Consider the following 27,046-nt stretch of genomic DNA (forward strand, 5'->3'; position numbering starts at 1 on the left):
TAAGGCTTTATTGCAAACCATTTCAATTTCAATATTAACTTATATTTACAAAATATATTTTATTTTTATTTATAGCTAAAATTAAGGTTTTTACAAAAAAGTCTTTATTAAGGGATTTTTGTATACTTTTTAGTTCATTTTAAACTGTGTACACTAAAATGTAATTCAACAATTGCATTATAATTCTACTCACTTTTTTGTAGAGAGAGATTTTTCAAAACTTCGAAACTTCAAATCTCTTAAATATTTATATTTACAATTAATTTTTCATTTATTTTAGTTTGAAATCGATTATTTCAAATTTATTTCACTAACATTTTTAAAAATTGTCGTTTTAGTTTAATTGGAAAAAAATATTTATTATATTGTGCATTTTAATCAATGTATTCGGCGCTAAAGACCCTTTAATTCTTTTCTAATATATAAAAAGTTTTATTCATTAATTGTGCTGAAGTCATCTATGATTTAATGTGAAAATTCCTGTTTGTAGCAACGCACACAAGCAATGGAAGATAGCAATAGTTGTTAAATACATATTTATACAGACTTTGGTGGAACTTGATCCAGTTTCGCCACATTTACCTATAACAAAAAAAAAGTATATATTTTTTTCAAAAATAATTTTAAACAAAAATTATATGAATTCTTGTTATTAAATGAATTAATTGATTTTTTATATAAACTATATTACCTAGTACTGATAGATTTGCAACTAAATGATGATCAGGTGGTTTTTGCGTGCCACGATAGCAAGCATCACCAATAACAAATTTGGCGGATGTGCCCTCAGTAGGTCTGTAGCTAATACACACACCGTGTTTAGTACCTTTATGTCTTGCTATAATGTAAACGGTACTATTTTCCGACCACGACCCGTGACAAGAATATTCTATAAATGTAAATAAAAAGGAGTATTTCCTCGTTTATATATTTTCTCTATTATATAACTTTTAATATCTAGTACCTTCATCGCCATCATCACTGCATAGCGGGCGTACATCTATTACATTTGGTTCTGTACATCCCACCCATAATTGCCGTTGAGATTTAACATTTGTAACACAACCAGGAACATCACGTCTATTCCTTTGTTTTATTGATAACTCCGTTGAAATAGAGTTTATCGTTGTTCTATTTCTATCTTTGTCAATATTCAATGGTAGATCTTCATTTATATCATGTACATTAAATTCATTAAAAGCTTGTGTAGGTGAAATCGTGGTTACCGCTGCGCGCCTATTACGTACGGGCACTCCACGAGTATTGGCATGCCAAGAACCTTTTTCATTTTTTTCCGAATTACGAAAACTTAATGTACTGTGTCTAAAAATTATTTAAAAATTAGTAAAAGAATTTCGGCAAGGCTAATAATATTAAAATTAAAAAAATTTATTACCTTTTATGTAAATTGCCATTTTCTAGTTGACTTATATGGCGATGAGTATGTCCACCATGAGCTTTATTATTATGATTTCGCTTATGACGGGTGGTTAAATAAGGTGGACCAATGGCACCCCGTAAGTAATACAAGCCTTCCATTGGGCATATTTGAGGATCTGGATTGCTTGCTATATATAATGTAAAAAATAATATATAAAATTTATATAATAAAATTTAAAGGGTTTTTCAAATTACCCAATAAAGTTATATACGGCATTTTGTTAAAGTCAAAGTGATCAGGTGCGCATGCATCTTCCAGTCTAGATGCTTGTTTTCCAGTTTGAATTTCAATAACATGAGTATCTCGTCGATAAAACATCATGCACATAAATCCAGATTGACTAATCGAAAAAAAATTAAGTAAATCTCTACATTTGTTTTTTAAATAAATTATAATGAATTATCAATACATTAATTATTAATATATTAATGTATAGTTAATTTTGAACACATTTAATTTAACTAGGCATGCTTGGAGGTGATCGATTAAATAAATCGATGTGCAGTTTTAAATAGACCTATAGCAACAATAATTTATTCAGAAAATCAAAGATTAAAGATTTCAAAGACATGAATTTTTTTTATATGACCCAATAAAAGCATTGGAATACCTACCTTCTGGTAGGTTTTTTAATTTTTTTTATTTTTATTCAACTTAAAACTTTTACGTTTTCTTTAACTGTTATTGCACCCGTTAATAACTATTTAAATTTTTTTTATTTTACGCATACATATCAATACGTAAAGTATGATGGCTGGCATTTTTGAAAAGTATAAGAAGCAACAATGTAAATGCAAAAACCATGTATTAAAAAAAAATAACAAAATTGCAGCACCAACAATGTTGTCTTATGTACGTACGATACGAGTTTATTTGTATGTAAAAACTTCATTTAATTAGTTGAAGTAAAAACTAGTAAACTATACGTTTTAAATGAATTTTTGCAATTTGTAAATTAAGAAGATAATTAGTGATTTGTAGCATAAATACTTGTGTGAAAGATATATCAACAAGAGAGAAAGACCGTTGACATTAAATAATGTTGAGAATTTTTAAACTGCGTTTCATTTAGCTTAAATAATCTAGGATAATATAATTCAACATGGCAATATTATATTATTAATTTATAATTTGTATATATGAAATCAATTAATTACTATGCTATTACTATTTTGTAATAACTATAATTACTATTAATATTTTTAATTAATGAAGTGTAACATATAACTTTAATAATTTTTAGATTAGACAATATTTTTGTATTATGTTGGTTAAAATATCTCGCTTCATTGAATGAATATTTTTGAGACAAATTTTATTTATCATATATACATTATATAGACCTATGTTTATGTATATAAGAAAGAAACATTGTAGGATTCTTATTAAAGAAACTTTCACATCTCTTGTATACATATGTATCCTTATACTAAATTGCTTACCAATAAGTACGATATTGAGTATCATTTAAATAACTTTATATATGAAAAGCACTTACCAGCCAGTAGTGTAATGAACCACAGCCATCATTTCGGTTGAAGTCTGTTTGTTGATTTGTTCGCATAAAGCTCTCGTTTCCATGTAACCATTTGGCTTAATGATGTGCACAGAGCCATCACTTTAATAGAAAAAATAGATGCACTTATATATTTTTTCTTATTAATTTCTTTTACATATTTTAATATTTTTGCATTTATTATGCTCCGCTAATGGGAATGACCCAATTTCATTCATATTTTATGCACAACACCCATTCCCCACCCCTACGTGCTTAAAACTATGTATATGTGTTGGTAATAGTGTTATTAAGTATTTAAATGCGTGTTGTAAACACTTTAATGAAGTATTACTTACTTGGAATGATAATTATAGACAGCGTTGCCCATCAAGGCATGCCAATGACGTGGTCCCTTAAACCAAACCGGAAAGTCACACCGTTCAGCCAATGGCGGTTTGCGCAACGACATGATACGGGAACCAACCTACATATAATAAAAAGGAAATCATATTGAATACAGAAATATAAAAAAACTCACTTCAACCTATCTCATTTAAGATGTGTTAATTTTTTACTAATTTATATAGTATTACAAAACCAATTAAAAAATGAATTCAAGATTCAGTCTACAACGCACATTAAAATTACATTAAAAGAAGGAAAAAAGAATAATTAAACTATACAAGTACATTTTTGCAAACAAAAGTAAGTTCCCAAAGGTCTTGTTGGTTTAATAAAAAGAGGTTAAGTACTTCTATAAAAATGTTTACTGCTTATTCTGTAAAAATTCTGTAATTTTTCCACTTGAAAACATTAATCGCGCTAAAAGTTCGCTCAAAAAATCAAGATGTTTTCTTTTTAATTTTTGTATATAGAGTTCTCTTTCCTCTTTAAATTTTAATAACTTAAGCTATAATAATTTGATTTACCTCGGCACTGTCAAGTCCGTTGCATGTTGCGTCGCCAGATTGTGCCAGTTTATATTCAGCATCCTTTGAACTCATCATACTTGGGCCGCCTGTATTTCAATGGAAAAAGAGAAACACAAAGAAGTTACATTACATTGAAAATTTCTATTCTTGGGTAAGGGTTAGCTGTATGCACATGATGCCACAACTAAATACAATAAACATACCCATCAAAGAAGAGATTTTTTCATAAACGAAACAGCGATAACGCTCCTCATTGGATATGGCATGATGATGTGACACTAGGCCAACAAGATAACGTGAATTACCATCCTTCCAAGTTGCTAGGCATGTAAGCTCTTCAACTGTAATTAGAAAAGAAGACATAATTTCTTTAATAATCCTATACAACAAATTGTCACTCATAAATGAAATAAAGAAGTACTACTGAAAAAATGTACTTAATTTTATATATAGTATAATTAAAAAGCAAAGCTTTTCATAAAAATTCTTTGGAGTGTATAATTACTGAAGTATTATGTACAAAGCAAATATGTTTTAAAATAAAATATACAAACCAACCTGTACTTTCAGTGCCTTGCACATCAGGACAAGCTTGAAAACTGAGCAACAAGCGGCTATCTTCCGTACAGCTTTCTATATTTGAAACAGGACTTTTGCACTCGCCGTGGCCACGATTATATGTAAAGACAAATGGTCCTTGAAAAAAAAATAGAAAATAGAATGTGCAATATTAATAACACATTAATACATATAAATAATGTCACTCAGATATATGGTATATGGCTATATCATATATAGCTTTGTTCGTTTTTTTTTTTTTTGTTTTTTGAATGTTTTCAAGACATACCTTTTAATGGGCATTTTACAGGTTCCGCACTTTCACGAAAGAGTGAATACAAAAGTGCATCACCAGGAATTTGATCACAGAGATTTTGTAAAGTTTCACGTCCTTTGCAGAAACCTGGGGGACATAATTTTTTGAAGACAAAGGAACAATTAATGCACAATTTTCAAAAACAAAATTTATTTTTGCACAAAAAATTGATATAGGGAAAAGGAAGAGGGGAACAAAGTTTTACACACATTAGCATTTTATTAGAAGATGAAAAACTACAAAATTAATATATTTAATATTACTATGCCCAAAGAAATTAAACATAATAAATGAATGACTTTATTTCATATCAATATAGAGAAATTGAAAAAATTTGCAACAATTTAGTTTACAAATATACAATTTTTAAAAGAGTGGTTTAGAGTGGTTTAATTTCTTTGAGTTTTAAAATAATTTAAAACTAAAACAACAATTTCTGTTTATTAATCATACAAAATATGTTAAGAAAAAATAATTTGAAAATTCTGCATATACACTTCAAATGTAATATTGTAGTTTTTAAAGAAGTATCTATACAAATCTATTTTAAGCATACGAGTAGAGTAACTCTTGTAACTAAATAGATATTTAATAATCTAAATCGATTTTATAATCTAAATCGATTATATTCGAAGTCCTTTTATGAATTTGAATTTTTAACAATATGAAGAACAAAATTACACCGTGAAATATTTTATATAGTTATTAATGTTTATATGTACATAAATAAAGGTTTATATTCAATAAACAAAAAAATCTTAATAATTTTAAAAATGAATTTAAAAATTAGTGATATTTTAATTTATTGGATCTAAAAGTTTGCTGTAAAAATTTTTTTTAAAGTCTTTTAAAAACTCCTCAGTTAAGTTTATTTTTGGAGTTTTATTAATATTGCATTTAGCTTAAAATAATAAACAACAGATAAAGAATAATTATACAATATCGGCGTGCATATAATGTGCAACATTACGCACATAAGTCTATAATGTAGAATAAAGAGTACTTTCGGTATTTAATTCCTAGTTTAATTATTGAGTTAATTTTAAATTATGTTTAATTACGAGTATAATCTCTGAAAACTATTAAAACTTCGTTATCACCTTTTGAGAGTTATACATTCGTAGATATGCGTAAATTTTCTTTTATATATTATATGATAGACAATATTGTATGTAAATTGTTTATTCTTATATTATTTTGCCATAATGCGAATACGATAACTAAATAAGCTAGGCAAAGTTGAATATCTTCAACTGCAAAGATTTTAGTCAATCTATTCATAATATTTTGGACCAGCTAGCGTTACCTTTTGTCAACAAAGTTTTCTTGTAAAGCATAATCAGGGTAGGTGATAATTAGACAAATCTTAGATTTAGATAAGAATTTCTTATCTTACAAATCTTAGATAAGAACAATTTCAATGTCTCATTTAAATACTATAGAATTAAAATTATATTTGTTTGCTGAAAAGTTTCTGAGATTAAAAAAAGTAGACCTTTACAGCAGACTGCTGGGGTGTGCAGATGTATCATACCAAGACGAAGGGCAATGTTAATCACCTGCAGCAGCAACGTGACCTAGACACAGATCACACCGATGGAAGTCTTAAATAACTAATAGAGACCCTACCTCGAAGTAATACTAACGTAGTACCGGGGTAGGACGAGGGTCTGAAGGGGTATAAAGGGGAATGGTTTAGTCCGTGCGAGTCGGGCACTCAGTTTCCGGGGCGCCGGATTGTGGTCAGTGCGTAGGCAATCCACTCCTCCTTGACGCAAAAAAAAAAATTAACATTTTTATATACCATTTATTATACTAATTTGTAACTGAATGGTTTAACACATTGCTTTTGATGCAATTCTCTTTATTATGGTACATTATGGTATCGAACTCAATTTTAAATAAATTAAAAATTTAAATTCATATTTCACATATTTTTATGCTTTTATTTTTTTAATATATATATTTCAATGTATTTTTGTTCTTCATTCAGTTAGTTATTAACCATTTTTTGTGTGTTGTATTTTAAGCATTAATTGCATAAAATGTGGTATATAAAACAAAAGTAAAAAATTAGTTTTCGGTAAAGGGTCCTCTCTTTGTTGAAAATTAAAAATCAACACTCAGTCAAATATTGTTTTCATTTATGAGAAAGAAAATAATAATAAATTCATAGAAATAGTATTATAATAAATTACAACTACAGCACACATACTATATTTTTTTTTAAGATATACAAAATAACTACAAAAAACAAGCAAAAACACAAACACATACGTAAGCCAAAAGTGCTTATTTAATTTAATTTCGTTTAATTTAATTTAAAATAAAAACTCAAAACAATAGTAAATCATTTCAAAGCTTAGCTAAAGTAAAAGGAGTTTTTGAATTCAAAACCTAAATTAAAATTTTAAATGTAAATTTTTTTTAAATTGTGTTTATAGAATAATTAATAGAATTCAACTCTACACATAATAAAATTGTTTAAACACAATGATAACAAAAATTTGAATGAATGAAATAAAACTAAATTTAATTGTTTACAATTACAACATTTAAAACGTCTATAAGCACATTGATACAAATACTTTAATTATTTTTTTTTTGTTTTTCAATACAAAACAGAAATTGTTGAGTTTGGTTTTTAAATAAATATGAGGGAACTAAAAATCACATACACAAAAACATTTTTAAATAATTAACATGAAATATATATATATATATGACAATTTATTTTTTATACTAGCGGTCACCGGGCAGCCCATCCCAACATTTTCTTGTTAAAATTGTGGTTGTTGATTGATTCATTCTTTATAGAAAATTTTCATATTTTATTATTTTAGCTGAAATATGATTATTTAAATGCTTTTACTTTGATTTTATGTTTTTAATATTTTTATTTTTTTTTTTTGTTTTCCTCTAAACACTCAAAATGAGCTTTCGTTCATTTTCAAATATTTAATGGCATAATATTGAGAAACAAAAAGTAATTAATATGATATATAATAAATATATACATTTTATATAATAATAAAGTGTTTACAAACGAATTCACTGTAAAAACAAACTAACAATAAAATAATTTTATTGTTTTAAATTATGTACAAATAAATTTTAAACTAATAATATAAATATATATAAAAACAAAAACAATATTACTTTATTTCAATAGTTTTATAATGAAAAAATTTTTACAAAATGAAATTACAAATATATTTACAGCGTGTATTTGAACGTAATAGTATGATTTAATGAAATATTTTTAACAAAATTTAAAAAAATGCAAACAAAGACCAAAGTAACACAATATACAAACATATTTATAATACACGAAATAAATGAATGTTATTTTACATAAGAAAAATAAGATTTAATAAATAAAATAACACGCAATTTGATGACACCGAAAAGCAAGCATACCTCACCTCAATTCGAGTAGGTGTATCTTAAAAGGGAAAATCACTAAAAATTATTTAATTAATTCATAATTATGATATATGGTGTACTAGTTTAATGCATAATTTCGTGGTAGTTATATACATACTTTTGAGTATAAAGTAAGGTGAAAATACCAAAAGCAATCAGAATTAAATTAATTTTTTGTTCTTTTTTTTACTTCACAAATTTTGTTTTTATAAATATAAGCTATATTTTCAATTCATATATTATATGTATATGCTATAATTATATATCTAAACCTCTTTTTAATACTATTATGAATGAAGTTTAAAACTAACGCATTATGAAAATAGTTACTTTTCATACAACTCGCTATTCGTATTTAGGTTCTCCTTACTTAAAATCTGTAAATTGTATTCATAAAGAAACCTAAAATAAATAATTAATTGCTTAAAATAGTTTAACAATGTTTATTAATAAATTGTGTGTTTTTTTTAACGAGGGAGTGCCTGTAAAGGAAATGAAATTTCCTTCTTACTTCATTTAATAATTTAAACGGTCTTATACTGTTACAATATTAATATATTTTTTGCATTTATTTTTAATTAACTAAAAAAACAAATAATGTTAAAATAAACCAAATTAAGATGTCTAATTGAATTTACAAAACACACTCATACGCTTCCTGCTCTTCAATTCGTTATCTTCATCTTCATAAAAAATACTTAAACGAAAAGCTTAATATGGGTTTATGTGGGAACCGCAAACTTAACCCGTCTCAATTTCAACGCAATTTGCTATATTCATCCTCTTAGCTAATTTCAAATGTATAGTTATTTATATATATGTAATAAGGAATGTTTATACCTATGTCATTGCATACTTGTAATGTAGTATACATACATCTGTAAATTTATAACTGCACTATTACATTAAAAAGATATAATTATACTGAGTACTATTCGTAGTATCTATTCGTATAGTATCTGCACAATTTAAGTTCAGAGACGAACATGTTGTTATTTTTGCATTTAATTCTACATTCTACAGATACATATACATATATGTATATGTATATTTTTCATATACATATTATCCATCAACTTCAATGATTCATTTCACTGGTTTTCTTTGTGTGGTTTTGGTTCATTTGAAATGCATTACATTTACTAAATTAGATATAAAGTAAACTTCTATAACTTCTTGTTAACTAAATCAATGTAACATATAACCAAAGTTTAATTTAAATTTTTCATAACTTTTTATGAAACCACATTTAATTTACAAACAATTTTAATAAATGTGAAATTCATCTCTGGTCACTATTCAATTAATTTTCTTCATTAGGTTACATTTGAAATTGTTTTTAGATAAAGTACGAAACAAAAAAAACATTATCATTAAATGCACTTTTTAATGTAGAACAGCACTTTGCTCTCACCCTTCAACAGAATTAAGAATTAAGTATCTTCAAGCTTCTTGTATGTAATAAAAACCACTCATACATATTTACAAATTTACAAAACTACAATTTTAATAAAAATAATTTAAGATATTTTTGTGAATAATGGTATTTGAATTTCACATTTATTTAAATTTTTTACCAAACAGAAAATTCGACTTCAAAATCGTTTGAAATTTTATATAAATTTTGTTGAATTTGTTTAATAATATAATCACGAGTATGTAATTTTTACATCAAGTATAAAATTTTTTCATTTCTTACAATATTAGTAGTTGATCAATTATTATCGATAGCATTAAGATAATAATGCATATAATTTACTGAATGTAGAAACATTCAAACAAGATAATTTTAAATATTATCCCTAGTAATAGCCACATACCAAACTACTGATATTTACTGTTACAGTTTGTATTATATTAAAAGTATTTTTATATAATCCGTTTATGTAGTTGAATGTTATATTATATATATGTATAACAATATTTGCTTTGACTCTGCAAGGTAGAATAGAAGTCGGTTGGAGACTCAACAAAGTACAGCATCTTGACGAGAAATATTTTTTACGCAAGCTACCCCTTGTCGATCAATGGCAATTACTACATTTCTACCTCAAAATAATATAATATAATAATATAATATAATGTGAAAGGACACAGGTAGGACGAGCATGGGGTCTCATATATACATATTCGGGCCATGTATAACGAAGTCCAGAAACTCTTTTATTGAAGAGCCTGAAGAGCAGAAGGAATTGATCATTGAAAAGGTAGTATCTCCATCCTCACTAAGTGTAAAACCGCATACTCACACTAAAAGTCTCAAAACATTTGCAGTGTTTTACCACATTAGATAGTACAATATTGTTTATATATCAGGTAGATAGTCATTTCGCAACACTACCCTATCGTGTTGTGGAAAGAGGAGTCTTATAGGTAACGATTGTCTGAGATTTAATAATTGTTATGACCTTTTTTGCCTGTTACTGCAGTATTTGAATGTATTTTTATCTATATGTAAGTATTAGAAACAGCAGTAAGACACACACCTGTGTATATTCGCTTATTAAAATTAATATATTTTAAAATTACAAAAGATATTAACTATTTTAAAACATCAATTGAAGAAGAGTGGTATCAATGATTTTGAAAATTTTATTAATTGTTATACTAACTACAGAATGCAACTTTTTTTAATAATTAAGAAGGAACTACTCAAGAGTTAAATTATGATAAAAATTAACTCGAATAAATGTGAACGTGCATTCATAACACTAAATATTATGGGAAAGGTGAAGTATATAAAGAAATCCCAAGAGAAATCCCTAACAAATGCCAAGAGGAAGTAACCAATCTCAAAAGTTTTATTTTTTAAATAAGATAAAAAACTATATAAAATATTTTAAAATAAGATACACATCTGCAAGGCTTTGGGCAATAAAAAACTCCACATTAAAAAGGATGTTAACCAATAGATTATTTAAAAAAATTGGTTTATTTATAATATTATTTGATTCAATAACAATATAAAAAATGTTTCATGTTATTATTGACCAAATATTGCTATTATAATAACATAATTATTAACAACAGTACCAATTATTAGTACTGTCAAATACTCGAAGATCGGTACCATCAACAACAGGATGGTAAAACTATAGGCATTGTTCATAGCGAACCATCATAGAGAAAATGGTACAATCTTATAGCAATAGATTTCAAAAAATCAGAGCATCATCGCCATTAAAAGCAATACCCATCCTATTTGAGTACTCGAGGACTCTACTGATACACAAGGAAAGATAAAATATTTTAAAGCGTGTTTTTTTAAATTTTGCAACAATAATAATATAGTTTTAAATGGGCTGCTTGTTTGATGTGCTCTTACATGCGGTAATCTCCGCACTTTAAAGTCAAAGCAATTGCTATCTTAAAATCTAAATAGTAGGGTCAGCATGCAATAGCTCTGGTACTACAACAAATCCCCTTTCCAATTTTATTCAATTTAGGTTATGTTATAAAACTCATATTTGTATTTGCAATATATTAAAAGTTTAATTCCATTAGTAAAATCTTTAGTTCGAGTATTTTTACAACAAATAGTATTGTCTCTATATTTATGTATTTGAGATATGCAAGAGTATACTTAACATCATCTTTTATAATTACAAATTGTCTTAGTAATTTGTATGCGATAATTTTAATATTATTTCTCATCAGGTATTTATGAATAATTTATTATATTATATAATTTAATAATTTAATTGATTACTAAAATTGTTTTAATTTAGGTTTTATATAATAATAAAAAAAACATTTGTTTAGTTAGATAAATATATATGACTTCAATTTTTTTTTTTTCATATATATATTTTTTATTCATTTTATATTTGGTCATAGTTAAAATGTAAAGAAAATGAATATTGGTCATAAATTAAATATTTGAATTGAAAAATAACTGCTTTTATAAAGAAGTACACACATAAATACACTCCATCCGGCAAAAAAAAATGTAAAACACTTTAAATTTAAATTGCTGATATCATACGCAATAGTTCAAATACAATCTATAAACTGTTACTATAAACTAAAGCTAAAATTCTCATTGAGATACCCCGTAGAGATATCGGTCTTTTGGTAGGTTTACTTACAGATCACTGTAAACTAGGGAACCATGCTAGAAGATTAGGTCTCCCTAATTTCAATCAAATCTGTCGCAGCTATGGGGAAGACGATGAGAGTGTCTCTCATCTACCATGTTTTTGCGCAGCTCAAGCACGGCGGCGACTTAATACTTTAGGAGTCCCTTTTCTTGAGGACTTGGATCAGTTACAGGAGCTGACACTAAATAGCATCTTATGCTTCGCTGAAGGTTCTAGGTGGTTTTAGACCCTGAGTTTTTCCAATATATACGGTAACACAATAAGTCTACGTAGATCCACTAGGAATCACCGATATAACCTAACCTAACCTACTATAAACTTGTTTTTATGTTTTCATAAATTGTTTAAGAAGAAGATTATATGGAATAAAGTACTAATGAAATACTCTCCTCTGAATATAAGATATAAATGCGTACATACGAGTATAGTGTTTTAATTCACTATAAATATCAATTTGTACGTATCAAAAAATTTGCAAAAATGAAGTGAAAAAGTTTCTTATTATATATGTTTTATTATATATTTTCTTATGATAGTCCAAAAAAATTTGAAGCATATTATATACAGTAATATATACAGAGTTGAAGTTTATAGTATATGTTTAGCTTAAACAAAAAGTTATTCTCACCTATTAAATATTATTGTATCAAAATCTATTTATAAAAACAGATAGAATTTTTTGCTAATAAATTTGTTTATTTTGTTTAGTAATACAATATATGAATATTTTTTGTAAATAAATAACCTTAGCTTTATTTACAGGCTATCTTAAAGTATTTACTGTTTACTTCTACAATAATACAAAAAGTTCTAAATTCTAATGCTGATTTTTAAAAATATAAATTTTTTTTAATTTCTAATCCTCTAACAAAATTATTCCTTTAAGTTAAAGTAACTTCTTTTTAATTAAATACATACATTTTTTAGCTGGATGTAGTGCATCAAAGACATTTGGGAACTGAAATGGGGTTTAGACGATACGCACATTAGGACACACACATAAAATTATATTTAAATAAAACTATTGATAAAACCGAATTATTTTGGTTTAAATTTAAATAAAAAAGGTCCTAATATAACAAAAATTCGTTAATAATTATATATATAACTTAAGTTATATATAAATTTTAGGCGTGCAACAAAAATGAAAAATATATAATTATACAATAAGAAAAAATTGTTAATATTTTATTGTGAATAAAAAACTTCATCAGCATAATGGCTTTAGTTTATATATAAAATAATGTATATATATATTTTCTATATTAGTTACAAAAGTGTTTTTAGTTATATTTCGAGTTATGACGTCTTGACGTGGTGTTCAATGAGATGATATATTTACAATATGAGTATACGACAATGACGTCATACATTGCATAAGGATTAACTAAAAAGATTATAAATTTTATTTGTGATTTTAGGATTTTAAACCTCATCTATGTTAATGTACGTTAAAATATTTGTATTTGTGCGCGAAAATTGCTTACTAAACTTTCATAACATAACTAAATTACGTGTAATTACCGCGTTTAAATAAAAAATCAATTAAACTTAAGGATAAAAATAATTATAATTAAGTATAATTTATAAAGCACACACAATAAGAAATATCTTAAAACTTTTTAATTAAGGAAAATACATATCATTATAAATATTTATGTAAATAGAGTTTTGCAAATATATATAAATATATGTAAAGATATTAACAAACAATTTTGTATTTACAAAATTCAATTATTTACAGTCATAATCAAAATCAAGAAATAAAGATTTTATTAAATTATGAATAAAATAAAAAATATTTTGAAATTTTTTATATTCGAAATTTTCTGGAATTGTATTTTTGAATTTTCGAATTTTTGAATTTTTAGTAATTATATTAAATATTTTACAAAAGTTGGGACGGGTTAATCTGCTATTCCGCTAATACTTTTGGTATCACAAACTATTGATTTTATATTGAAAATATATATGTATGTATATTTTCGATTTTGCACACTAACAATAATTAATAATATTAATTTTAAAATTAATAAAATTTAGAGAGGACCCTTGCCATGAATTGAAAAAATTTACAAAAAAATATTCAAAACTAATAAAAATACATAAATAACTTCGTTGTATTATGCAGAGTAATTTTTGGTTTTACTATTTACAAGGTTTTTATTTGTATTAATTTTTATGCTTAACTTGGTGAAAAATCAAAAATAAATCATAGATCAAATAATCAAGTTACAAAAAATTTAACTAAATAATATTTAAAATATGTTTCGAAATCATATCAAATATTTTTAAATCAAAGGAATGTGTATTTAAATTATGTATTTGAAGATGATTTTTTTTTTCAGAAATCATCTTTATTTTATGTAGCAATACATAATACTAATTACAAAAAAAATTAAAAAAAAAAAAATAATTAAATAAACATAAATTAAAACTTTAAATTGAAGTATTAAAATTAATGCTTACAATCATTCATATCGTCATTGGATCTCAAGTATTGATCCGATGATGATAGTCTTGAATTCGTATTGGGATGAGCTCCCCCCATATGATCACTTGTTTGTTTCTTTGCTAAAGTGCTACGCATCGCCATTGCGGATGGGTTCGATTGATGCATATACATACTATCACCTTCGCACTCACTTTCTTTATACTGGAGCACATTTTTATGCTTCTCATAGATAACCAGGCACCGATGACATCCTTTCCTAAAAATTCATTTATCATCAAATCAAATTGTTTATGAATCATCAATATATTTGTTTCATTACTTGTGTTATTATCTTTTTTATATACACACTAACATATGATTGCTTTTTGTATGAATAACTAAGTAAACGACTGATTATTTTCTTTGTCTTGTTATCATAAAGAAATATTTACTTTATTTCTAATATATAAGAGTGTATGAGGCATATTTTTTTTATAAATTTCTAAATAAAATGTCTTGAATCAACTTCATATGAAATATACTAAATTTTAACAGGAATCGCAATGTTTTATATGTAGAGCAGCATATACAAGTTTTAACATTTATTTTATTTAAATAAATGATCTATTCAGACTTTGCTGTGTGATACAGTTATATTTTAAACAAATTACTTATTTAATCCGAATTTAAGATATTTCACAGAACGATAAATGAAAATATATGATATACATATATATTCATTATTGATGACCATTAAAACTGATCGGATAAATATAAATTATTATCATAAATTCATTACTAGAAATAGAATTTTATATAGTTTAAAATTTAATTAATAAATATAAAGAATATCTTAATATTTTTAACATAACAAGGTCAATTTATTAAATATAGTAAGAAAATATTCGATTTATAGAGTACATAGAGTACATATAAAATAATTATTCATTGAAAAATTATTTTTAAACTGGATTGATTGTACACCAAAGTGTAATTGTCCGTGAAATTCTTCACATCGAGTATATTTATTAAGAAGTTAGTACAAATATTGGATCTCTTAATGGATCTAAAAAAAAATATAGTAATGATTTACATCTGAGGGTTGATTGAGAAACCATGATTTATTTGATTAACTCTTCGTAATCAAATGAAGCTTAAGGCACAACTACTATTTAGAATTCTAAATAATTAAAAGTTTTTCATTAAATGAATTTATTTTATAAAAAATATATTGCTGTATATTCTGAAATAAGATGTAAAATCAGTATTTTGAAAAAACTTGTAGATGAAGCTTTATTTCCGTCAAAAAAAAAAAATTAACAACTTCAAATGTAATTATATAAAAGAAAAAAAATACTACTATTAAAATTGTGCAAAAATGCTGTAGATAAAAAATGAAAATCAAAAAACTAAATTGAAATTAATTTTTAAATGTTAATAGGAATAAGTAAATTGCATATCTGAAGTAAATATGAAAAAATATACATATATTGTCTTAAACATATACATATACGTATGTAAGTTGCGGCAAGAATTGAAACTACATTAAACACCCTGTATACATACTTATAAAAGCATGATAAACATAAATTAGACATACACATAATTGTCTGCACATAAAAATTCACATATATATATTTTGATAAAATTGCTTGGTTTCCAGAAATTATTTCGTTGACAGTAAACGCCATTCCCAAGTGCATATTTATGTACACACTTGCATGCCTTAAGGGTATACGGAGCTTAAGCAAAAAAGGGAGGGTAAACAAAAGTGAGTAGCATAAAATTACACCCTCCGTTTTCGTTAACATTTCTGTTGCTCATTTTATTTTCATTTGCAACTCTACTCGACTCTACTCGACTCGACTCGACTCGAACATTCTTTAGCTCAGATACATTTGAAAACACAGTATGTACTGCGTTTGTTACACTTATGTGGATATTTAAATTTGAAGAAACGAATTTTTTTTTTGTTTTATGTAACAATGTTTGTGAACAATAAATTTTATATTTTTTTGAATTTTCTGAATATAAAATTATGCAATTTTACCCACAGAAATTACACACATACCAACCAACTACTTACATATTCATTCAGAAAGATACTTCGTTGACCTTAGAACTTTGCTTTCGTCCCTCTTCGCTATTTTATGACAATATAAATACGAGCACTCATACTTAAGTAGAACTAATGAAGCATTTATTCAGTTATAAATTATTATTTGTGCTTATATACATATGTTATTAATATAAAACACCTGGTGAGACTAAACTAGCGCCATGATCTATAATTTTTAGAATTAACATTTAACTAAGTATAAAATTCTTTTCGGAATTAATTGATTGAAATCATTTAAAACATATGTTTACGTTAACGAAAAATTTTGCACAATTATAAAAATGAAAAACATATTATACGAGTATATATAGTATATAGAAGAATACAATAATTTTAATAAAAAATAAATAGATGTTTTTAAAATATTAGAAAAATATATTGAATTCAAGGTTTAAATTATTGAGAGTTTCTTTTAATATATTATATTATCATAATAACAAAACAGAACTCGATTTCGCTGGACATTACATTGGACGTTATGTATTTACGGAATATATGTTACATAATAATATGCATTAAGAAGACAGTGATTATAGCTTAGAAAGAAAAAAGTCATAGATCTATCCTATATTAAACAAGTTTATGTTAATGTTTTATATCAGTAACCATAATGCATTCGTCAATAAATGTATAATATCAGCGATTTCCTGGGTTAGGTTAAAGAAATAGTGTTACGAAATAAATATGTCTTAGTACTACAAAAAATGGAGTATTCGAAAATTTGAAACATAAGAAATAAATTTTATAGATAAAAAAAACGCGTTTTTTCAGAGTGGAACATAATAGCAAAAGAAAATTTGATATATGGAATAAAATAATATTAAAAAAATATCTATAAAAAATTTCATATAAAAGGAAAAAAGGGCAAAGATACATGCTATAAAAAATTTAGATAAGTTGATATATCAACCAATATCAATATATCAAAATAAAGATATAGTAGCTTCAAAATCGAAACAATATATTATTTGAAAGTTGATAAAAGATTTTAAGAAACCGCAAAATAATATTTATGAAGTATTTGACGTTATTTTTTCATTTATAACATAAATATAACATAATAAAATACTTAACAAATAGAAAGTATTGGAAGCAGAGGTTTTCTTTTCTTGAAATATGTAAATTATAATTTAATGACAAAATAATATTTATGAGACAATAAAGCAAATATTACATTAACATTAATATGAATAAACTATTGAAAAGATAATAAGCATATGAAAAGATATGAGTGATATGAGACCACTACAGAACTGCAAAATTCTTGACGGCTAAGTCAGAGTAGATGTTTGAGAGTCACGAAAGTATGTCCGATTCTTATACAACGATTTAATTATCTTGAGATTCGAGAAACTAGAACTTTATGCCATTCGGATTGAAAGAAAGAGCATTAATTGAGTGACAGACGCGGCTAGCTCAGTCGAGTCATTCCAAGTAATACTTTCATGTTCGTGAATTCACATTACTATTACCGTTTTGGTGAGTGAGTTCAGAGTTGTTGAACTAAGAATGACCGTACTATTATAATAAATGATAAGATTGTTTGTAGAGCAGGCCGGTTTTCGAAGAATACTTCGAATTTTCCTTTTGAAGCAATTGCATATTTGAAATCAATTTTAATAGCGTAAGCTTCAACTATAAAAAACAGATGCACCATTAGTTAGGCAACCTTCTAAGATTAAAGAACTAGAATAGGATAGTGCCGCAAACGTAATGGTAGTTAGTGTCCCATCAAAAGCCATCTGTGTATATTTAAAACCATTTAATTAATTTATAATGCTGGATTTGAAAAGGCTATTTAACGCTATGGATATTAATTTGTACGTAAATACTTTTGACTTTCATTTCATTTGAATGGCAATATTGGGATCTATTGCGCAACATGAGAAAAAAAAAAATAATACCATTATTTCAAAATTACTTTAACTTTATTGGCAGCAAGAAGTGATTATATTGAGTAAATCATATGAAATCAATTATTGCGATTTTTCTAATTTCTTAATTTTAAAACAAGAAAGACCAAATCAAAACTATAGAGGTCAATACTCATCTATGTACTACTTAAACAGTTTAAACATGGACAATATCAAATTCAAAGTAAAAAAAAATATAAATTATATAGTATGCACAAAGTAATGAAAAATTATGTTGTAGAGAATGTATAAAGAGGTGGATATATATGGGGAATGTTAGTTCAATATTAAGAATTAATATTTTTTAAATAAATCAGTAAACGAAATGAACAGAAAATATGAAAACATGAAAACTTCATGCTTAACAATGAGTTAGATCTGTGGGTTGAGAATAAATCGGAAAACACATATAGGTGCGGAAGTGGTTTTACTATAATCCGAAATTGAATTGTTGAAAATCAAGACTTTTGAAACCGCTTTGTATAATTCCATAAAATTTACACAGTTTCGACATAGGATATGAAGTTTATGTATAATACAATATAATATATTTCTAACATTATTTTTTTAAATATTTATATTTTAATACCTTACAATAACATATTATTCATTCAAAGTAATAATTTTTTAAAACTTTCAACTATAAACTTAAAAATAATTTTATAACTATAGAGTATACATATTTTAAATAATAAAAAAATTGTAACGCTTTAAAAAACAAAATAAATATTAAAATTAATTCAACTTTATAAATTAAATAATATATTTTTAACATGTACAAATGTGTATGAAGGTTAATTTCATTTTTTGTATAACTTATTTGTATGGATTTTCAGAAAAAATTATAACACACATTTCAGCTACAAATTAAAGTTTTATTTAAATGCATAGCAACTGCAAAAATATATTACGAATATTAAACTTAAAATATTAAAAAATTAAAATTTTTTATTATAAGCTAAAAGTTTTAAGTTTTTATTTTTATATAGAAGACTCTTAGTTTCAAAAGGAATAAAAGAATTACACAAGTAAAGATACTTCAAAAAGAATACAAGCACACAAAACACGCAAACTTTTTTATTTATTACACAATTTATATATATATGTTATTATGTTTTGTTTAAAATATAAATGATTAATATGCTCTGTTTTTATTTTAATATTTATTATATCTTATCTTACCTTAAAGCACCTTTACTTCATATAAAGTAATTTTACATAAAATTTGCATAAATTAACTTATTTTATAATTTCGTAATAGTTTATTGGCATTAAAATAATTGAATAATCCGATTATATATCTCTTTTTTTGACACCTCATTTCATATATGGTAAATAAAATTTGAAAAATATAAAAATTGTACTTACTCATCTACTATTAAATATTTGTTACCCTCGGATGCCGCACATTTACCCCGATAACTGAATTGTGATCCTTTAATGTGTATAGGTTGTTGGTAGCCCGATAGGAACCAAGATCCTTCCCAACGTGCAGGAAATGTACAATTCGACAAAGCTACAAATTCAAGTTTAAATAATGATAATACAAATATTCTCAATATATGTAAATCTAAATATAAATCTACAATAAAACAAAACTTAGTTATTAAATATTATGTAAAATATAATGACATTATTAATACTTTTATTTTTTTTAGGAAATAATGGACAAATAAGTTGACTTTCATGTGTAAAATTCAGAAAAAAAAATTTTTTTATCAATTTTTGAAAGATAAATTTCAAACAATTTCAGTAATTTCATGTATCTTACTAACATAAAAGATCTATTTTCATTAAAGTGCATATACATTATACATTATATGTATATATGTTGCTTTGAATATTTCTTCGGTTTTTCCTTTCCACCTCTACAAAATTACGTTTAAGTGATTCAAAAGTAATTGTGTAGTTTTGCTGTTATTAATTTTATTTAAATGAAGGAAATACGTTACGCTTACAACGACATTTATTAAAAGATTTGTGTCTTTTTTATTTAATAAATTGTTCAAAGTAATTGATAATACATTTCTGAGGGTGGAGTAAAATAACAATAATTGAACTAAAACATATCTAACTTATTTGTTATTTAACTATACAATATAGTAGAATACACTTAATTAAACCGTTATTACAGTTGAAGTAAAAAAAAATGATACACTTATTTTAAGGAAATTACATTTTCATATTATCAAAACAAGTGACTGATATTTCTAAATACTATCCAAACGTATGCCAAAAAAATGCTTCGCATGCAGTGTGCAATTGTTCAACTAAACTATTTTCTAGAGGAACTTAGTCGGACTTAGCCTTTCAGATCTTTCAGATCAGGCTTGAAATTATTTTTACCATTTGAGATTTATTCGAAACACCAATAGTTCAGCCAAACTATTTTCTAGAGGAATTCTTAGTCGGACTTAGCCTTTGAGATCTTGAAGTTTCTTGAAGGCCTTTTTAAAGGCTTAAAATTATTTTAACCATTTGAGATTTATTCAATTAAGTCACTAAATCATAACCACCACCATTAGGAAACTCTAAACTTATCAGAATATTTTGTACTGAGACGTGCAGTACAAGTTCTATGGAACATCAGAAATGACGACATAGACAAAGACTTGAAAATCGAGCGTCGGGCGTCGAGAGTGTACAAGATATCAAAGACAGAGCACTGAAATTGTTAGATTCTGCGAAAACGCACATTAATTCACAATTGCATTCTCTCAAATCAAATGCAGCAAGTACACTTCTACAAAATCATCGGATAAAACTTAATATCAGAATACAAGGGAGCTCACATTACAGTGGATCATCTAAATGGTCACAAACACTATTGAGTGAAAATAGCAAAGAGATTTATTTATGAGAGTAGAGCAAAGAAGAATAACAGGATATAACATATTACTTTACATAAGAAATTTTACTAAAATAACATCCGTTATTTCTTTATTAAAACAAAAATAGAAAAAATAAATAAACTAAAAATTTTTTAAGATGAGTACTTTAAAGTGTATTACTTATATGTTAATAGGCTTACTATTATAAAAATATTGCAATACATTAATAACATAAAGTAAAATTAACCAAAAATAATTGAAGTCATTTTCATTTGTGCGATTAATAAGATTACAGTTTCACTTACCATCTTGACGCCCTGACCAGCAGCTGGCCGACGATATCAGTAATAACAGTATCATAACGTATAACGTTTTTGCTGTTACTATTGCATTTGTTAGTCTTTTCCTTAATAATATTTGTTGCCAAATTAGTTGAAACGTTCGTCTAGGAAGCTGATGAAATTTAACTCTACTACATTGATGTACATTAACCTCGTCGATAATATCACTGTTTTCATTAAAGCACCTACATTCAAGCGTCGTTGTTTGCGAATTAATTTTAGTATTTTTGGCTATTTCCATTGCGTTTGGCGATATACCACTCATTGTTGTGGCAGCCGTATTTTCTAAACTACTTTCACAGATTGGCATAACTACTAAATGTGTGTTCCTTAAATTTAATTTATCAACTAATTGAAAGTTTGTTTTAACATTTATATCATCGTTTTCATTCATCTTATCGTTTTGTATTGATTCCGATAACGAAAATGCTGGTGGTTTCTTTACTGGATTATTTGTTGTTGTCGAAGAGGTATCCATTTTAACTACACTTTTCTTATGTGTTTGTGCAGGCGGTGCTGATACTAACACAGAATTTGTATAGAAATGCTTGCGACGTTCTCTACTCTCCTTGTTCCTAGAACTTCTGTTTCTCATATCTTGCTGCCTTAACCCTTCTACATTTGATTTCACTGTCGTTGTTGCTGTTGCTGTTGCTGTTGTTGTTGTTGCTGTTACTGTTGTTGATGATGTTTGAATTGTTGGAAAAATAGCTGCCGGTTCTTTTTTCATTGACATAACAAATTTTTCATAATTTTTTTGCTCCCGAGACTGACACATGCTACCACCTTCGTTAACACGCGTTCCAGCACCAGTGCCGCTACCAATTGGAGACACATTTGCATTTATACCAGGAACATGTTGACATGACTGCAGAAAAGGCGATAAATAAATTATTGTCGCCTTCATGTGTGTCAACGTCGTCGAATGCGAATTCTGTAAAGCACAAAGCATAAGAAGGGGAAAATTACAAATTTATATTTTTTAAAACGATCTAATATGATAATATACTCATATATTGTGTATAATAAGATACGCTATCAATTATAATATACTTGTATAGAGATTTTCCAAAAAATATGTTTTATAAGCACTTTTTTAAATAAGTTCCCCCAAATTATATTCCTAAGTTCACAAGTATGTATTAAAATATAAAATAGGGCACATTCTTTTATAATCATAAATCAACTCTCCGATAAGATGCTGCATACAAGAATTATTGCCTTTCTCTTTAACTTAATCATTCTGGAAGTGAGATCATATATAATCTCTTTTTCATAAAATTCTTCAAGAATACATAAACAATATTAAAACTAATCTGTTTTTGAATGATGTACACATTTTAATTTTAGATACCTGAAATTAAATAGTAATACTTTTTGTTTGTATTATATATATATATAAGTATTTATTATTATACAATTACAGAAATATTTTTAACTACATAACAACAACTATTATTTCTATTACTATTATTTATTTAACTAAATTAAATTTAAAAAATTGTTTTGGAACTTATCACTATATTAATCTGCTTATTTTGATTTGTAAATATGTAAGTTTTGATCGTGAACCAAAATTTACTATAGTAACCAAATGCAAGATGACTCAATTGGACTGCAATCAATTTTAAATTGCAACATTCGAAATGGTAGCAACACATGTACATTTCACCTAATGACAATTGATACTGATATTAAAGTTTATAGCGGCACTCTATAAGTGGCTATTGCTATCTCCCGAACACCTCAATGTTAATAAATTTTCATGACTAGAACTCTGGCACGGAGGACTATTTGGTTTATTAAGCTAACATAGCAAATACAGCCATCATGTAGCGAATACTAAAACTGAGCTCAATCTGAAACCATATAAGTCCCAAAAATTACAATGTTTTTACATACATTATAATAGAACGATAGACAACATATATTAAAAGAGAACTATACTTGAGAGTGAGAAGTAACTAATGAACTTGCATGACTTTGGTCATTTCTCGAACATCGTCTATTCTAGTGAGAAAAATTTTTAAATTTTTTTAAATATAGTCCAATTTACCTAACAGAGAGGTTATATAAAAATGAAGACACATAAATGGCCACAAGAATTCAAGCATCATCACGTACGATGGTTTGCGTATGCGTATGGTAGATTGTTGCCGTTAAGGTTTAATACAAAGAAGTTCTGAAAGGTGTGCTGAACATTTGTCCAAAGAAGAATTTCGTAGAGAGAATGAACATTTTGACAAGATTCTGAACCGTTTCGCGCCAACCACCGTTGGCTCTCGCATAGGTGCATTCATGGCACTCATTTTATATTTCATTTTATAAAACCATTTTATTTTATGACCGTCAAATAAAATTCAGGAAAATCGAAATTTTATAATTCTAAATGCGTGCTGCATTTGCTGGCATTGGTCATGACATTGGTCATTTCATTCGATATTTCGAGCTATTTAAGAAGTATGATCAGATTTTTTACTTCTGTATAAAACAGATTAAACCTGAATCTACCTAAATCAAAACGGTTTTCACACATTCGGAGAGAAGACAGCGGAAAACATCTGAAGTGATCAAATACTTAAATTTTGTCTGATGAGTTGTGGCATCTTATGGTTTTTTGGAATCCACATGCCACAAAAATGCATGTACCACATTGACAAATGCAAAATCAGTAATAGCATACATATTAGGGTATTGTTTCGGTAAAAAAAAAATTCCTAAAAAGCTCAACATTTTTTCGACTAAACAATAAAAACTCTTTGTTTGTTTAATAAAACGTGAAAATTAAGATGTCTACGAACCTATGTTTATTAAATAATTGCTAATTATTTATCGATCGCAATCAGTGTAATCCCTAATATATATATAGTATACAAATTTTATAAAATAAATTATCACAAGATAATTAATAACAAAAAATTCAAACTATTAAAATTTCAACTAATATATAATAATTCAATTACAATTTTTATGTAATACTACAATCTTAAATAACAATTTTGTATATGTATTTTACCCAATATAGTATATAACATAAAGTGTTTGTGCCTAATTTTTAAACTAATATTTAAAGTTATTATGTGTGCAGTTCTATTTCATATATTAGTATTATTAGTATTACTTATGACAAATTTGATAAAACGTGAGAAATTATGAAGAATTTTATTAATGTGTGAAAATTTCAAACTATTATTTTTAAAACATTAACTGAGATATTGTTCTTTACAATTTTGGAGTCACTACTTTTTGGGAGACATGAACCTATATCCCTTTTTCTCAATACTCTCTCAATTCTCCCTACTTTAATCAAGAGAGGTCCACAGAAACATTGATTACCCAAAGACTTTATGATCACTTCGTCATTGCTTGCAATCATTTTGATTTTTTGACTTTTATTATCCTTACCGTAGTTACAGTTTTCTTAATATATTGTATTATTTTAAAAATATATTCTAACAAACTATAGATGATTAAAAGTAAATACACATTTTGATTAATGATGTATATCTCATAATGGATAATATTTTCAAGGTTTAAATATATTTTAATTAACATACTAAATTTTATACTCGAGTGTGATTGACAAAAATTTCTTTAATTATAAATTAACAACATTGTTATAATGTTAATATATATAACATTGTAAAAAGCAATAATCATAGAAGTTAGTAAATGTTTAATTCAAAAAATTTGGACAATTCTAGTATGGAACTGTTTTCTTTTTGTTTCTTTTCTTCTCACGGACACCCAGACATCGTTGCTACTGTTATTTCCTTTTTCCAATAAATTGGAAATGTTCAAAAGTACCTTGACGACTTTTGACCCACCACCCACATATTATCCGCTAAAGTAGACAAATTTATTTTTTCAACAAATATATTTTACAAATATCAATATTAATAATACTAATGGTATTGTTATTAACAAACAACAAAATTTTATATAAAAAAAAACATACAAACCTGTTTCGTAGTATTCATATTGGTTTATTGTTTTATTTAAATTGTATAATCAGCGCTCCGAGCGTTGAAACGAACCGCATAAGACAAAACGAAACAACAAACGGAACGAGGGAACTAAATGGTAAACGCGTATCCAGTAACATTGGAATAAAATTACCAAAAATTTTTGTATTATGAAGTAGAGCAGCTTATTTTCTTTCGTGTTTGTATGCTTGTTTATTGAGCACTAGGAGAACGGGTCGAAGGGGTCATACAAATAAAATGCACTTGGTATATTTGAGGCGAATTCAATACCTATACTCCAATTATTCTCTTTTTAAAATCAACGGCCACTGCGCTGCTGGCCTTCTCTTTCTCATTTGTGTCAATCCAAAAAAACCGAACTTGTGAGTAATAAGTTCTGAAAAATATATGGTAAGGATATCGGAGGATTTTCCTTCATATTTTACATATTTTAATATTAACAATTACACTTTGTACATTCAATACATTTTGCAATTTCACTATGCTGATAAATTGGCAAATCGGTTTGCGTTCAAAAATTAGTAAAAGTACAACATAACTTTCGCAGTACACGAACGACGCTCCGGGGGCTCTTTTGGGTGTATATATAGAAAAAATTTGCAAAGTGCTCCAAAATTTTAATTTTTAATTAACCGATAATTGCAGACTTTTTAACTATCTTGACACCTTTCTGCTAAGTTTTTTCTTTCGAAATCGTAAACTTCATTTTATTTATTAGATTTAGTAGATTTATTAACATATTCAAATATTGTTTAAATTGTGCATAATTCAATTTTATATAAATTACTTGTTAATTTTATTGTTTTAATAATTATTTATAAATAGTTTTTTAAAAAATTTGCTATTTTCAAAATTCTTTAGGTAATATATACACATTTTGATATTTATTCACCAAGTGCTACAATCTTTTCAATGTCTAGTTCCTCTTCGATTCAAAATGCAACTAAAGATACATTCGCCTGAAGTGGTAGAATGTGGTTGTATGAGCATTGGATTTTATGCTAGAGTGAAACAACACATTATGTACAATCATAAGATAGAATGGTGTAGCTACTGACGTATTTGCAGCACACTGGAAATGATAGTAAATTATTCTCATCTGTCTTTCTTTTGCTAAGGTTTATTGATTTTTTCATGTTGTTTCTCAAATG

The 27,046-nt window shown here is 26.2% G+C and overlaps 1 protein-coding gene across 2 annotated transcripts; it reads right to left on the minus strand.

Annotated features, from left to right (window-relative positions):
* Positions 1–296: 296 nt before the first annotated feature.
* On the minus strand, positions 297–26,834 carry LOC119677419. Of its 2 annotated transcripts, none has more exons than XM_038088757.1 (15): positions 25,872–26,834; positions 21,874–22,843; positions 20,106–20,253; positions 14,918–14,982; positions 4,719–4,832; positions 4,430–4,567; positions 4,075–4,212; positions 3,869–3,957; positions 3,296–3,423; positions 2,940–3,059; positions 1,636–1,781; positions 1,397–1,568; positions 965–1,323; positions 692–889; positions 297–582 (listed from the first exon to the last, which is right to left on the minus strand). In XM_038088757.1, the coding sequence occupies exons 1-15, from the start codon at positions 25,887–25,889 to the stop codon at positions 455–457; spliced, it is 2,931 nt and encodes a 976-aa protein (XP_037944685.1). In that variant the 5' UTR covers positions 25,890–26,834; the 3' UTR covers positions 297–454. The 2 variants fall into 2 exon arrangements, with proteins under 2 accessions (XP_037944685.1, XP_037944684.1); XM_038088756.1 differs by having other exon boundaries at positions 14,741–14,982.
* Positions 26,835–27,046: the final 212 nt, after the last annotated feature.

This window comes from Teleopsis dalmanni, chromosome 2 (genome assembly GCF_002237135.1).
Source record: "Teleopsis dalmanni isolate 2A chromosome 2, ASM223713v2, whole genome shotgun sequence".
In the NCBI taxonomy this organism is placed as follows: Eukaryota; Metazoa; Arthropoda; class Insecta; order Diptera; family Diopsidae; genus Teleopsis; species Teleopsis dalmanni.